At 56.6% G+C, this 15,448-nt stretch overlaps 1 protein-coding gene across 1 annotated transcript; it reads left to right on the forward strand.

Moving 5' to 3' along the window:
* LOC310887662 (uncharacterized protein) lies at positions 1–2,935 on the forward strand. Its single transcript, XM_083813821.1, has 3 exons — positions 1–136; positions 617–776; positions 910–2,935. Exons 2-3 carry the CDS (start codon positions 639–641, stop codon positions 2,398–2,400), a joined length of 1,629 nt encoding a protein of 542 aa, XP_083669947.1. The 5' UTR covers positions 1–136; positions 617–638; the 3' UTR covers positions 2,401–2,935.
* The last annotated feature ends 12,513 nt before the right edge of the window (positions 2,936–15,448 follow it).

Consider the following 15,448-nt stretch of genomic DNA (forward strand, 5'->3'; position numbering starts at 1 on the left):
GCGAGATGCGGCACCCTGCTGATGGGGTGTCTCCTCTGCGAGGTGCGGGCCGTGATTGACGACTGTATATAAGGCTGCTGAGAGCGGGGCCGCTCCAGATCGCGCTCCCGAGGCCAGCGCTCCTGCTCCTGCCCAGGTAAGCCTGGACAGACGCTGCTGGACTTCGCCACCACACTCACGCAAGAGCTTCTTCCTGGAGCTGAGCTCCTCTAGAGAAAAAATATGGAAAGGGGTTGGGAGTTATGCTGTTCTCTGGTTCTTTAGAGACACCCTGCATTCACGGCTCTGCTCCGGAGAAAGCCAAGTGGGATTTATTTTTTTTCTCCTCTCTCTGAGCCCCCAGCAGCTTGGCTCTTGCTGTCCCTCATCTCTCCGGCCACTGCTCGCCCATCCTTGCACCCAGCCGTCTCCATGGCGAGCTTCATTTTTTCAGGGATTTGCTTTCCTGCAAGTCTCTTCTTGCTCTCTCCTTTCCCTCCCTTATTCTGTATCATTTTATCTGTGTCCTTCTGGCTCGTCCTCCTCTCTGCCTGTCCAGCTGCATTGTTCAAGTGTAATTTACCTGAAAACCAAGCAAACAGACAAAAGCCCCTTTTTGCCCGTGTTTCTCTCGCAGGCTGCCTCAACTTTGTGGGGAGATGGCCCAGCTCCAGGAAAACATCAACGGCATCATCGCTGTTTTCTACAACTACGCCAGGAGGGACGGCGACTGCAGCGCCCTGAGCAGGGGGGAGCTGAGGCAGCTCATCGAGCAGGAGTTTGCGGACGTGATAGTGGTGAGGATCCAGCAAGGCGAGCCACAGGGAGGGGGGCACGGGGGTTGGCTCTGCCCCAAGACTGCTCAAGTAGTCCCAGAGAGATGTAGCAAAGGGCTCACGGGCTTTGCCAATGCTGTTTGTCTCCATGCAGAACCCCCGGGACCCCAACACCGTCGAGAAGGTGCTGCGCTTCTTGGATGAAGACAGCAATGGCAAGGTTGAGTTCAGTGAGTTTCTCAGCCTGGTTTTCCGGGTGGCCAAGGCTTGCTACAGGCAGCTCCAGCAGTGCCAGGCACCAGAAGATGGTCAGGAGACAACGGTGCAAGAGGAGGCAGGCAGGGAGCAGACGCCAGAGCCGCGCGTGGCAGGGCCGGTGTCCCCCCAACAGCAGGACCCTGAGCAGCGGGTGAGCAAACAGGTGCAGGAGGGTGCAGCAACCAAGCTGGAACGGGACACCCAACATACCCAGAAGACTGAGACACCGAAAAAGGATCAGGATGCTCAGGAGACCAAGAAGGGTGAGACACCAAAGAAGGACCAGGGCACCAATCAGGATACCAAGAAGGGTGAGACACCAAAGGACCAGAACACCAATCAGGATACCAAGAAGGGTGAGACACCAAAGAAGGACCAGGACACCAATCAGGATACCAAGAAGGGTGAGACACCAAAGAAGGACCAGGACACCAGTCAGGATACCAAGAAGGGTGAGACACCAAAGAAGGACCAGGACACCAATCAGGATACCAAGAAGGGTGAGACACCAAAGAAGGACCAGAACACCAATCAGGATACCAAGAAGGGTGAGACACCAAAGAAGGACCAGGACACCAGTCAGGATACCAAGAAGGGTGAGACACCAAAGAAGGACCAGGACACCAGTCAGGATACCAAGAAGGGTGAGACACCAAAGAAGGACCAGAACACCAATCAAGACAACAAGAAGGGTGAGACACCGAAGAAAGACCAGGACAACCATCAGGATACCAAGAGGACACCAAAGAAAGACCAGGATGACCATCAGGACACCAAGAAGGACGAGACACCAAAAAAGGGCCAGGACACCAATCAGGACACCAAGAAGGGAGAGACACCAAAGAAGGGCCAGGACACCCATCAGGATGACAAGACTAAGGCACCAGAAGGGGATCCAAAGAGAGGTGAGACCCGGTATACTGAGACCCCAGAGCAGGACAGAAATACGCATAAAGCTGCAAAGACACCAAAACAGAACCCAAAAAGTCACCAGGCCCAAGACACGAAGGCATCAAAGCTGGGTCCAAACCCCAATCAGAGCCCGCAGACAGAGCAAGCAGAGCAGAACCTGAGCTGTTCCTCTGAGACAGCAGGGAGAGACACAAACAAGACCCAGGTCTGCAAGACCTCTTGGCAGGATCCCAACCCAGGTGAGACCCAGAAGCTGCTGCCCCCAGGATGGGGTGGGAGCCCCCAGCCAGACCCCAGGCCCTGGGAAACGCACGACAACCAGGCTCGACCTGCATTCCCCGAACCCAAGGTGCAGGACAACAGGGGGGCCGAGGCTCAGCCTTTTCTGGGACAGCAGCAACAGGGCAGTCACGGCAAAGGACAACACCCTGTGGAGCAGCAGCACTTGCAGCCTCAGTGGCCACCACAGCAGTGAAGGCTGAAACCCTGTGTGACCAAGGCTGTTGCCCCCTGCAAGGTGGGACTTTTTGTCCAATGCCACCCTGATTTTACATTCCTATTTGTTATGTCTTGTCCCACTCTTTATTAACCCTGGGCTTCACACCCCTGGTTTGTATAGAATTATTCGAGGCTTGAGACCTTTTCTCTTATCCTGTATTAGACTGCCTCTGCCTGTGTAAGCAAATCAATAAAACTGAAGGCAAAACAGCACAGTGTCCCGGTGTTTTGCTGCAAGTGTGCCCTTGGCCCAGCTCTGAGCAGGCTGATGCGGTGCAGAGGACCCGGGCACCTGTCCCTTGCATGCCACACGGCCACATTGCCCCAGGGTGGCTGCAGGGAGGCAGCGTGCTTCGGGGACAAGCAGCCTGAAGGAGCTGCTGTTCACCTTTGCAATTTAGCCAAGGTGAACTGATCACTTCTCATGGGCAGGGATGTGACATCCTGGCTAGAGATGTCTTCAGAGAGGGTAGGTGTCTGGATTAATACAATGGCATGACCAGCCTCTGAACAGATCCCCTGCAGCATCCATCTGCTCTGGGCGTTGATCATGTCTGCTGTGAAAAGAATAAACAGCTGCTTAACACTCCATGGGAGGGATTTGTCCTATTTAACCTCATTTATTAATAATCTCAGAAGCAAGGGGAATGTGGAGCATGGTATGAAGATCAAAAAAACCTTGTTAGCTACAGAAGGTTACAAAGGAAGGAGTTGAGATATACTAAACAACAGAAAAAAATATTATTCAGGTACATGCAGTCCCAGCAACACCTGGGAGGCCAGCGACAAAAAGCTGACACGCAAACCAAGCACACGTGGAGTGGAGCCAACCTCAGACTCAGGTGGCTTGGGGTACCGGGTCCTGGGCACTCGTCCAGACGTGCATGTAGGAATGTGGGTAACTCTGCAGGCACGAGCAGCCCGGTGAAGTCAGTGGGGATTATTAGAGGGTTCGGACGTGCTGGACCACCAGGCAGGCCCAGGACTCCGCATCCCGCAGGGAGGGTGATGCTCAGCCTGTTTTTCCCCATACTATCTTTCACTTGCGACCTATCAGCCAAATCAGCAGACGACAAATGCACCCGCACCTCCTGCTCTGTGGCCGGTGACAAGCAGCACACAGAGACCTCACGAGGAAATAAAACGTCACTCCTCTGGGACACCCCAGAGTTTCACAATTTGCTGCACGCTGAATCAGAACTGAAAAACCAGCGTTTCAAAATGATCCCTAGAACACATGTTGCAAAAATGATTTGGCCTAAAAGTGCTGATGTCAAAGTTAAATGTGTTAGACACAAAATACACCAGTCTGCTCTACCGCTGATAAAACACCTTAGCAAAAACAGGTTCTGACCTACCTTAATGACAGCTGTGGACATTGTCAAAACGAAATGAGACAGTCAAGACTTAAATTTCATCACCTATCCATCAAAACTCCCAATCCGACTGATTCATTCCTTGAAACATTTCATTTTCCAGAAAAAAGAAAAAACAAAAACATTTTCCTTACAAAATAGATCGCAGCTGGAGGACTGTCAAATAGCTCTTTGCTACTTCTTAGCTCTGGGTGAGGGTCTAAAACCTCCAGACCCAGCCAGCCCCCTGTCCATCTGCCCATCCAGCAGCTGCTGCCTTTTGTAACTTCAATAAAAAACTGACCTCCCAGTTCAGCAGGCATTGAGCCCTGTTAGTGACGGGCTAATTATATGCTCTATTCTGAATATCGCTACTTTTGCCATCAGGAGTGTTGTATTTGAAGTTGGGGTGGATTATTTTTTTTGGTTCATTTTAAGGAGAACATTACAGCCCAATGAATATTATCCCACTGACACAAATACCTATTTAAGAAACCTGCAAGGCTGGGAGGTGTCAGAAGAGAAAAGGTCTTTTATATGTCTTGTGGGGAGCCCAGTTCCACCTTGATTAAATGCAACAGAGGTTTGGCCACCCTATAGAAATGGCAACGGGGATGGGCACAGAACTGGGTAGGAAGCAAGTGCCCACCCTGTTGGGTAACAGCTTTGAAAAACCAACTCGAGTCCCTGCTTTTGAGAGTGTCCTAGAGGAAAGCCAAGCCCTTAGAGACCTGGGGTGCTGGTGCTGCCCTGATGTACCTCTCCCGAAATCTGCCCAGTGTCTCCTGACGTCCCCAGCGCCCGCAGGGGATTGCAAACTGTTATAGGACACCGTGCGTACAAGCTCCAGCCGCACTGTAATGTTCTAATTTTAATAATAACTCCAATCTACCATAAAATTACAGTTTCCCAAGGGTATCATTATCCCACAGGTGGGGTATAATTTACACAAGTATAATTTAATCTTGAAAAAAAGCTCAAAAATGAAGTATGGTTAGTAACAATCCTCTGTGCGCACTTATATGAGTATCCCCAAGCTGTTACCAGCACTAATTAATTAGGCTCCTACACCCAGTATGATCTTACCTTACAGATGGGCCAGATCAGCAACTCACCCAAGGCTGCGTGACAGGTTCATGCTCCGGAGGCTCTCCGCAATGTCTCCAGCACGCTTGTCAAGGCAGCAGCCCAGCTCCAAAACCAAACGCAGGAGCCCAAGTGGCATGGCTGATGTCTCTCTTATTTGCTCCCTGCACACGGAAAGTTCAGAATGAATAAAGAAATCTGTTGGTCTCTAATTAATTTACACTTAAAAGATTTTAAAAAAAGAAAAAAAGAAGAAGATTGTACAGGTAATTACAGGAAAAGCTGCCTAGAGCAACCAGATGAAGCTTCAACATGAATTGACCTCCCAGCCAAAAGGTTTCTGCTTTCATTTTTAATTAAAGATCAAGCAAAGTGAAAATAGAAGTCATTCACAGAAGACAGTTAACATAAAAAATGCTTTATCACAATTTTTCTCAATGAAAAGTCATTGCTTATTTAATAGGCATTTTCTTGTAAATATATATATATATATTTTTGCAAACTTTACCATTTACAAATGTTTCGATTTGTTGCGGTTTTTTTTGTTTGTTTCATCAAAAACCTGCATAATACAATGAAAAGGCTCCTTAATAAGAAGTTATCAAAAAAAAAAAAGGATATTTTTGAGTACGTGCTACAAGGACACCACACAAGCCTAGACCTCCTGGAAGATTTTGGGATCTCTCTGCTGTGCACCTGCATTTCAACACGTTCAGAATGGTTAGGTCTTCATCTGTCCTTTCTCTATGAGCAAAAACCAGCCCCAAAGCCAAAGCACAAGGAAAAAGGAAGCACAAGTCACCTCTGGTGGTGCAACACCAAGCTGGAGGGCCATGCAGATCCCCTCTGTCCCCAGGGTGCTTACAACAACTCTGCAAACGTCAGCACTTCTATCGACATCCTCCAAATCTGGTACTACTTTTATGGGTGTGTATTACACATGTATAAGTGCATACCTATAAAAACGGGCATTCATAAAAAATACACCCTCCCATTAATACATATATATCTGCTTCATAGCTATTCTAGATATTTTTTTAAAAAAATCTGAAATACAATCACCTGTAAAATAACTTTACAGTCCGGATTAGGTGGAACCAGCTGATGCCTGAATTGCCACATGGCACCTGCTATTTCTGGGTTAAAATGATAGGTAAGGGGATGATAAGTTAAATAACCCGTTTGAGGACATGAAGGTGCAGCTGGGCTTGGCCAAAGATGAATCAGGACAACGTCCACAAAGGGTGGCTCCTTTCTGCTCCTCTGTCGGGGACCCTATATAAGCACCCAGGTCCTCTGATCACTCCGCACGGCTTCACAGGAATCCCACTTGATCCCGCTGGTGATTTGGGTAAGTCATTCCTTCTGAAATGCATACTTTGCTGGGTGAAAATGAGTTATTTCTATAGGATTCATCTTGGGTGACAATGGCATTCCTGCTTCAATATTTTCTGGGAGCCTTTCGGGTTTATCTGCAATTAAGTGCTATTTTGTGCAATTTGGCCACCTGCATGCTCTCCTTTGTTGGTGTGGCAAGGCGGCTTTCCTCCAAACAGAAAAGAGAGTGGGAGCCAGATTTGGTGCCTTACTTTGGTCTGCACTCATCTCCCAGCCAGGATGGACAGATTGCCGAAATTTTCAGTTTTCTACAGAAATGCCAAGAAACAGGGTTTCGTACACAGAGGTGCACACGCTCGCTCCTGCTTTGAGCTCATTACGGCGGCAGCGAGGCAGGCAGGGCACAGCTTCCCTGGCTGTGAGCTGAGATCCCAGCACTGATGTACCCGATAACAGGGTCAGGGATCCTGCGAGAAGGACAGAGGTAGCTTTCGAGGTTTCCAGACACAAAACTCGATCAGGAGCAGTGCTTTCTGCCCAGCAGATTGCAGTAAAATTAAATAAGTTTCTCTGACCTAGGTGATATGACAGGTCCCTCTTGGCCAAAATCTAGTTGTCAAGGATTCAGTGGTGTAAGGAAAGATTCATCAATTCATTTGCGTTACTACTGGCCACAGGAGGACTGGCCACAGGGCTTGTTTTACCTCTCTATGAGCACTCTAACTAACTGCCTCTGCCCTAGCATGGTCCTGTCTCAGGCCATGCCAGCGCTGTGTTAGACAACCTCTGACATGCTCCAGAGTAGCTGCTGTGTCTTGGCACCAACCAGAGATAGAAGCATGGAGCCTGGCGACTGAATGCCTGGGTAGAGCCCACGGAGACTGGTTCTTGGGGTGTCTCTTGAGTCACCACCCCCAGACCCCTCCCTGCGACCCACAAACACGGGCATCCTGCCATCCCATATCAAACATCATTCAAATACGTCAGCAGACAAGCTGGAGGACACTCCCCATCCCACCAAAACCCCTAAGCATTTGAATATCTTCCCAGTGCTCTGGTGAAGCCGAGCTCGCCATGGCAGACGAGTGGACACAGAGCTCACGGCACTCCGCATCTTGTTAGCTGGCCCCAGTGATTCTTCCCCCAGTTCCCACTCTCAGAGGCAAGCTAAGCTCCCATCCTTAGGTCTGCTACTTTTCTTGCAGGCTTCGTGAATCTGCAGGAAGATGTCTCGCTTCTTAGACAGCGTTTCCATCATCATTAGCACTTTTTGCAAACACGCAAAGGAAGATGGAGACCAGTCCAAACTCAGTCGAAGGAGGATGAAAGAGTTCATCCAGAAGGAGTTTGCAGATGCCATAGCGGTGAGTGCTGCAGCAATGGGGAGGGCTTGAGGCTGAGACTGGAGGTCGGGATCACAAAATGTCCTGGAGAGGGGGTAATTCATATGATCAGATCGAATAGGGATGGAGAGGCTTTTACCAAGGGTGAGCAGCAGATGTGTGCTTTTGCACTGTCCACGACAGCTCTTTTTTATCAATTTTGTAAAGAGCAAATGGGAAAAAAATGGAGAATGGACTGTGGAGAGGTGTGGTTACCTTCAAGGAGTGGAAGGAAATGTATCCAGTGGAGCAGTACAGCATCTCCCAAAAAGAGAGCTTGTTAGTTGTGGCCATCAGGAAAAAGGAGAACACAGACACGGAGGAGATGCAGAGCTATAAAAGAGAACCTGAGAGATGCAAGGAGAAAAGATGGCCATTATCCCTGAGTTTGCATTTCTCTGACGAGGAGCAGGAAGGCTAAAATCCCTTTTTTGTTTGCCTGTGTGTTTTTTTCCTGCAGAACCCACATGACCCTCAGACGATTGACAAGATTCTACAGTTTCTGGAGTGGGATGGGGATGGGGAAATAGATTTTAATGAGTTCCTGCTTTTGGTATTCAGAGTGGCTAAGGCCTGCTACTGGTACCTGCAGAAGGGACCATGCCTTCTGCAAAAAACAAAGCTGGTAACCAGTGGCAAGACACTGCAAGAGCCTGAAATTAAGAATAGAGGAAGCCGTCGGCAGCTGCAGGAAGAGGAACCACGAACCCGTGAGACCAATCGCCATCCCCCCTGCGAACCTGAGCCACAGCGAGACACCAGGATCCAGGAGCTTGAAACGCTAGAGGAGACGGAGAGTCATCACCAGCAACGGACCACACAAAGCAGAGACGATGCAAAACGAAGCACAAGGACAAGAGAGCTGATCCCTCAGGTACATGAAGAGAGAAGCCAAGAGCCATGCGACCAACATAACAGCCAGAGAAGACGTCAGCCACCTGAGCAGGACAGGCTAGAAGATTTACAACACCGCAAGTGCGGCAGCTCGAAGGCACGTCAGCCTGGACCACAGGCGGATGAGAGACAAAACCGAGAGGGGCCACAACCAGAACAACTGGCAGACGTGAAGAGTCACAGACATCCCTGTGAACCAAAACCACTGCCAGACCAGTGGAGTGGCCACCAGCCACGTGAGCCGGCACTACCAGCATATGATCAAAGAAACCATCAGCTACAACACCAACAAGCAGTGGCAAATGGAGGAAGAAGTCGTTGGCCACATGAACCAGAAGAAGCAGATAGGGGAAGTCACAAATGGCCACGTAAGCATGAATTACTCACAGATGAGAGAAGCCGCTACCACCTACGTGAGCTGGAACAAAAAGCACTTGAACAAAGCAGCCGCCAGCCATGTGAGTCTGAATGCCTGGATTCAGAAAGGCCCCATCAGTCATATATCCAGGAACCGCTAGAACTGGACAAAAGATACTTTGAGAAATGTGGGCAAAAAGAAACTGTCTATGAAGAAGAAAAGCAACAAGAAGATGAGAATGAATACAGACATACTCAGAGACGCAGCTATCAGGTGCACAAGTGTGAAGAACAAGATGATGCTAAGAGAAAGGATCAGCCAAGAAGACACCAAAGAGAAGAATATGAAACAGAAAGTAGTCTGCCACAAGAATATGAAAGAGATGGAACGAGAAACCGTGAAGCCGTGAGGTACGAAAGGACGCAGGAGACCACCGAGGTCTCCGCAGAAGCGGACGTGAAGGTCCACCGCGTGTCCCGGGAACTGCAGCCTCGTGACGAGGGAGAACGGAGGGACCGCTCCCGGGAGTGCGAGGAACCAGAGGACGAGACGAGGATTTGCCGCGCACGAGACAGGGAAGAGCCCGTGGTGCGCGAGAGGAGGCTCGAGCGCCAACGGGACCTGGAGGTGGAGGTCCACGAGCGCCGAAGCCGCCTCACTCGCGAGAGGGAAGAGCGAGGCGCCCCCAGAGAAGAACGGGAGGCCCACGATGGTCGTGAGTGTCGCACCCGGGAGCCCGAAGACGATGCCAGCAGACGCCGTGAAGCCGTGAGGTACGAAAGGACGCGGGAGACCACCGAGGTCTCCGCAGAAGCGGACGTGAAGGTCCACCGCGTGTCCCGGGAACTGCAGCCTCGTGACGAGGGAGAACGGAGGGACCGCTCCCGGGAGTGCGAGGAACCAGAGGACGAGACGAGGATTTGCCGCGCACGAGACAGGGAAGAGCCCGTGGTGCGCGAGAGGAGGCTCGAGCGCCAACGGGACCTGGAGGTGGAGGTCCACGAGCGCCGAAGCCGCCTCACTCGCGAGAGGGAAGAGCGAGGCGCCCCCAGAGAAGAACGGGAGGCCCACGATGGTCGTGAGTGTCGCACCCGGGAGCCCGAAGACGATGCCAGCAGACGCCGTGAAGCCGTGAGGTACGAAAGGACGCGGGAGACCACCGAGGTCTCCGCAGAAGCGGACGTGAAGGTCCACCGCGTGTCCCGGGAACTGCAGCCTCGTGACGAGGGAGAACGGAGGGACCCCTCCCGGGAGTGCGAGGAACCAGAGGACGAGATGAGGATTTGCCGCGCACGAGACAGGGAAGAGCCCGTGGTGCGCGAGAGGAGGCTCGAGCGCCAACGGGACCTGGAGGTGGAGGTCCACGAGCGCCGAAGCCGCCTCACTCGCGAGAGGGAAGAGCGAGGCGCCCCCAGAGAAGAACGGGAGGCCCACGATGGTCGTGAGTGTCGCACCCGGGAGCCCGAAGACGATGCCAGCAGACGCCGTGAAGCCGTGAGGTACGAAAGGACGCGGGAGACCACCGAGGTCTCCGCAGAAGCGGACGTGAAGGTCCACCGCGTGTCCCGGGAACTGCAGCCTCGTGACGAGGGAGAACGGAGGGACCGCTCCCGGGAGTGCGAGGAACCAGAGGACAAGACGAGGATTTGCCGCGCACGAGACAGGGAAGAGCCCGTGGTGCGCGAGAGGAGGCTCGAGCGCCAACGGGACCTGGAGGTGGAGGTCCACGAGCGCCGAAGCCGCCTCACTCGCGAGAGGGAAGAGCGAGGCGCCCCCAGAGAAGAACGGGAGGCCCACGATGGTCGTGAGTGTCGCACCCGGGAGCCCGAAGACGATGCCAGCAGACGCCGTGAAGCCGTGAGGTACGAAAGGACGCGGGAGACCACCGAGGTCTCCGCAGAAGCGGACGTGAAGGTCCACCGCGTGTCCCGGGAACTGCAGCCTCGTGACGAGGGAGAACGGAGGGACCGCTCCCGGGAGTGCGAGGAACCAGAGGACGAGACGAGGATTTGCCGCGCACGAGACAGGGAAGAGCCCGTGGTGCGCGAGAGGAGGCTCGAGCGCCAACGGGACCTGGAGGTGGAGGTCCACGAGCGCCGAAGCCGCCTCACTCGCGAGAGGGAAGAGCGAGGCGCCCCCAGAGAAGAACGGGAGGCCTACGATGGTCGTGAGTGTCGCACCCGAGAGCCCGAAGACGGTGCCAGCAGACGCCGTGAAGCCGTGAGGTACGAAAGGACGCGGGAGACCACCGAGGTCTCCGCAGAAGCGGACGTGAAGGTCCACCGCGTGTCCCGGGAACTGCAGCCTCGTGACGAGGGAGAACGGAGGGACCGCTCCCGGGAGTGCGAGGAACCAGAGGACGAGACGAGGATTTGCCGCGCACGAGACAGGGAAGAGCCCGTGGTGCGCGAGAGGAGGCTCGAGCGCCAACGGGACCTGGAGGTGGAGGTCCACGAGCGCCGAAGCCGCCTCACTCGCGAGAGGGAAGAGCGAGGCGCCCCCAGAGAAGAACGGGAGGCCCACGATGGTCGTGAGTGTCGCACCCGGGAGCCCGAAGACGATGCCAGCAGACGCCGTGAAGCCGTGAGGTACGAAAGGACGCGGGAGACCAGCGAGGTCTCCGCAGAAGCGGACGTGAAGGTCCACCGCGTGTCCCGGGAACTGCAGCCTCGTGACGAGGGAGAACGGAGGGACCGCTCCCGGGAGTGCGAGGAACCAGAGGACGAGACGAGGATTTGCCGCGCACGAGACAGGGAAGAGCCCGTGGTGCGCGAGAGGAGGCTCGAGCGCCAACGGGACCTGGAGGTGGAGGTCCACGAGCGCCGAAGCCGCCTCACTCGCGAGAGGGAAGAGCGAGGCGCCCCCAGAGAAGAACGGGAGGCCCACGATGGTCGTGAGTGTCGCACCCGGGAGCCCGAAGACGATGCCAGCAGACGCCGTGAAGCCGTGAGGTACGAAAGGACGCGGGAGACCACCGAGGTCTCCGCAGAAGCGGACGTGAAGGTCCACCGCGTGTCCCGGGAACTGCAGCCTCGTGACGAGGGAGAACGGAGGGACCGCTCCCGGGAGTGCGAGGAACCAGAGGACGAGACGAGGATTTGCCGCGCACGAGACAGGGAAGAGCCCGTGGTGCGCGAGAGGAGGCTCGAGCGCCAACGGGACCTGGAGGTGGAGGTCCACGAGCGCCGAAGCCGCCTCACTCGCGAGAGGGAAGAGCGAGGCGCCCCCAGAGAAGAACGGGAGGCTCACGATGGTCGTGAGTGTCGCACCCGAGAGCCCGAAGACGGTGCCAGCAGACGCCGTGAAGCCGTGAGGTACGAAAGGACGCGGGAGACCACCGAGGTCTCCGCAGAAGCGGACGTGAAGGTCCACCGCGTGTCCCGGGAACTGCAGCCTCGTGACGAGGGAGAACGGAGGGACCGCTCCCGGGAGTGCGAGGAACCAGAGGACGAGACGAGGATTTGCCGCGCACGAGACAGGGAAGAGCCCGTGGTGCGCGAGAGGAGGCTCGAGCGCCAACGGGACCTGGAGGTGGAGGTCCACGAGCGCCGAAGCCGCCTCACTCGCGAGAGGGAAGAGCGAGGCGCCCCCAGAGAAGAACGGGAGGCCCACGATGGTCGTGAGTGTCGCACCCGGGAGCCCGAAGACGATGCCAGCAGACGCCGTGAAGCCGTGAGGTACGAAAGGACGCGGGAGACCAGCGAGGTCTCCGCAGAAGCGGACGTGAAGGTCCACCGCGTGTCCCGGGAACTGCAGCCTCGTGACGAGGGAGAACGGAGGGACCGCTCCCGGGAGTGCGAGGAACCAGAGGACGAGACGAGGATTTGCCGCGCACGAGACAGGGAAGAGCCCGTGGTGCGCGAGAGGAGGCTCGAGCGCCAACGGGACCTGGAGGTGGAGGTCCACGAGCGCCGAAGCCGCCTCACTCGCGAGAGGGAAGAGCGAGGCGCCCCCAGAGAAGAACGGGAGGCCCACGATGGTCGTGAGTGTCGCACCCGGGAGCCCGAAGACGATGCCAGCAGACGCCGTGAAGCCGTGAGGTACGAAAGGACGCGGGAGACCACCGAGGTCTCCGCAGAAGCGGACGTGAAGGTCCACCGCGTGTCCCGGGAACTGCAGCCTCGTGACGAGGGAGAACGGAGGGACCGCTCCCGGGAGTGCGAGGAACCAGAGGACAAGACGAGGATTTGCCGCGCACGAGACAGGGAAGAGCCCGTGGTGCGCGAGAGGAGGCTCGAGCGCCAACGGGACATGGAGGTGGAGGTCCACGAGCGCCGAAGCCGCCTCACTCGCGAGAGGGAAGAGCGAGGCGCCCCCAGAGAAGAACGGGAGGCCCACGATGGTCGTGAGTGTCGCACCCGGGAGCCCGAAGACGATGCCAGCAGACGCCGTGAAGCCGTGAGGTACGAAAGGACGCGGGAGACCACCGAGGTCTCCGCAGAAGCGGACGTGAAGGTCCACCGCGTGTCCCGGGAACTGCAGCCTCGTGACGAGGGAGAACGGAGGGACCGCTCCCGGGAGTGCGAGGAACCAGAGGACGAGACGAGGATTTGCCGCGCACGAGACAGGGAAGAGCCCGTGGTGCGCGAGAGGAGGCTCGAGCGCCAACGGGACCTGGAGGTGGAGGTCCACGAGCGCCGATGCCGCCTCACTCGCGAGAGGGAAGAGCGAGGCGCCCCCAGAGAAGAACGGGAGGCCCACGATGGTCGTGAGTGTCGCACCCGAGAGCCCGAAGACGGTGCCAGCAGACGCCGTGAAGCCGTGAGGTACGAAAGGACGCGGGAGACCACCGAGGTCTCCGCAGAAGCGGACGTGAAGGTCCACCGCGTGTCCCGGGAACTGCAGCCTCGTGACGAGGGAGAACGGAGGGACCGCTCCCGGGAGTGCGAGGAACCAGAGGACGAGACGAGGATTTGCCGCGCACGAGACAGGGAAGAGCCCGTGGTGCGCGAGAGGAGGCTCGAGCGCCAACGGGACCTGGAGGTGGAGGTCCACGAGCGCCGAAGCCGCCTCACTCGCGAGAGGGAAGAGCGAGGCGCCCCCAGAGAAGAACGGGAGGCCCACGATGGTCGTGAGTGTCGCACCCGGGAGCCCGAAGACGATGCCAGCAGACGCCGTGAAGCCGTGAGGTACGAAAGGACGCGGGAGACCAGCGAGGTCTCCGCAGAAGCGGACGTGAAGGTCCACCGCGTGTCCCGGGAACTGCAGCCTCGTGACGAGGGAGAACGGAGGGACCGCTCCCGGGAGTGCGAGGAACCAGAGGACGAGACGAGGATTTGCCGCGCACGAGACAGGGAAGAGCCCGTGGTGCGCGAGAGGAGGCTCGAGCGCCAACGGGACCTGGAGGTGGAGGTCCACGAGCGCCGAAGCCGCCTCACTCGCGAGAGGGAAGAGCGAGGCGCCCCCAGAGAAGAACGGGAGGCCCACGATGGTCGTGAGTGTCGCACCCGGGAGCCCGAAGACGATGCCAGCAGACGCCGTGAAGCCGTGAGGTACGAAAGGACGCGGGAGACCACCGAGGTCTCCGCAGAAGCGGACGTGAAGGTCCACCGCGTGTCCCGGGAACTGCAGCCTCGTGACGAGGGAGAACGGAGGGACCGCTCCCGGGAGTGCGAGGAACCAGAGGACGAGACGAGGATTTGCCGCGCACGAGACAGGGAAGAGCCCGTGGTGCGCGAGAGGAGGCTCGAGCGCCAACGGGACCTGGAGGTGGAGGTCCACGAGCGCCGAAGCCGCCTCACTCGCGAGAGGGAAGAGCGAGGCGCCCCCAGAGAAGAACGGGAGGCCCACGATGGTCGTGAGTGTCGCACCCGGGAGCCCGAAGACGATGCCAGCAGACGCCGTGAAGCCGTGAGGTACGAAAGGACGCGGGAGACCACCGAGGTCTCCGCAGAAGCGGACGTGAAGGTCCATCGCGTGTCCCGGGAACTGCAGCCTCGTGACGAGGGAGAACGGAGGGACCCCTCCCGGGAGTGCGAGGAACCAGAGGACGAGACGAGGATTTGCCGCGCACGAGACAGGGAAGAGCCCGTGGTGCGCGAGAGGAGGCTCGAGCGCCAACGGGACCTGGAGGTGGAGGTCCACGAGCGCCGAAGCCGCCTCACTCGCGAGAGGGAAGAGCGAGGCGCCCCCAGAGAAGAACGGGAGGCCCACGATGGTCGTGAGTGTCGCACCCGGGAGCCCGAAGACGATGCCAGCAGACGCCGTGAAGCCGTGAGGTACGAAAGGACGCGGGAGACCACCGAGGTCTCCGCAGAAGCGGACGTGAAGGTCCACCGCGTGTCCCGGGAACTGCAGCCTCGTGACGAGGGAGAACGGAGGGACCGCTCCCGGGAGTGCGAGGAACCAGAGGACGAGACGAGGATTTGCCGCGCACGAGACAGGGAAGAGCCCGTGGTGCGCGAGAGGAGGCTCGAGCGCCAACGGGACCTGGAGGTGGAGGTCCACGAGCGCCGAAGCCGCCTCACTCGCAAGAGGGAAGAGCGAGGCGCCCCCAGAGAAGAACGGGAGGCCCACGATGGTCGTGAGTGTCGCACCCGGGAGCCCGAAGACGATGCCAGCAGACGCCGTGAAGCCGTGAGGTACGAAAGGACGCGGGAGACCACCGAGGTC

This window comes from Anser anser (assembly GCF_964211835.1).
Source record: "Anser anser genome assembly, chromosome: 28".
Classification (NCBI taxonomy): domain Eukaryota; kingdom Metazoa; phylum Chordata; class Aves; order Anseriformes; family Anatidae; genus Anser; species Anser anser.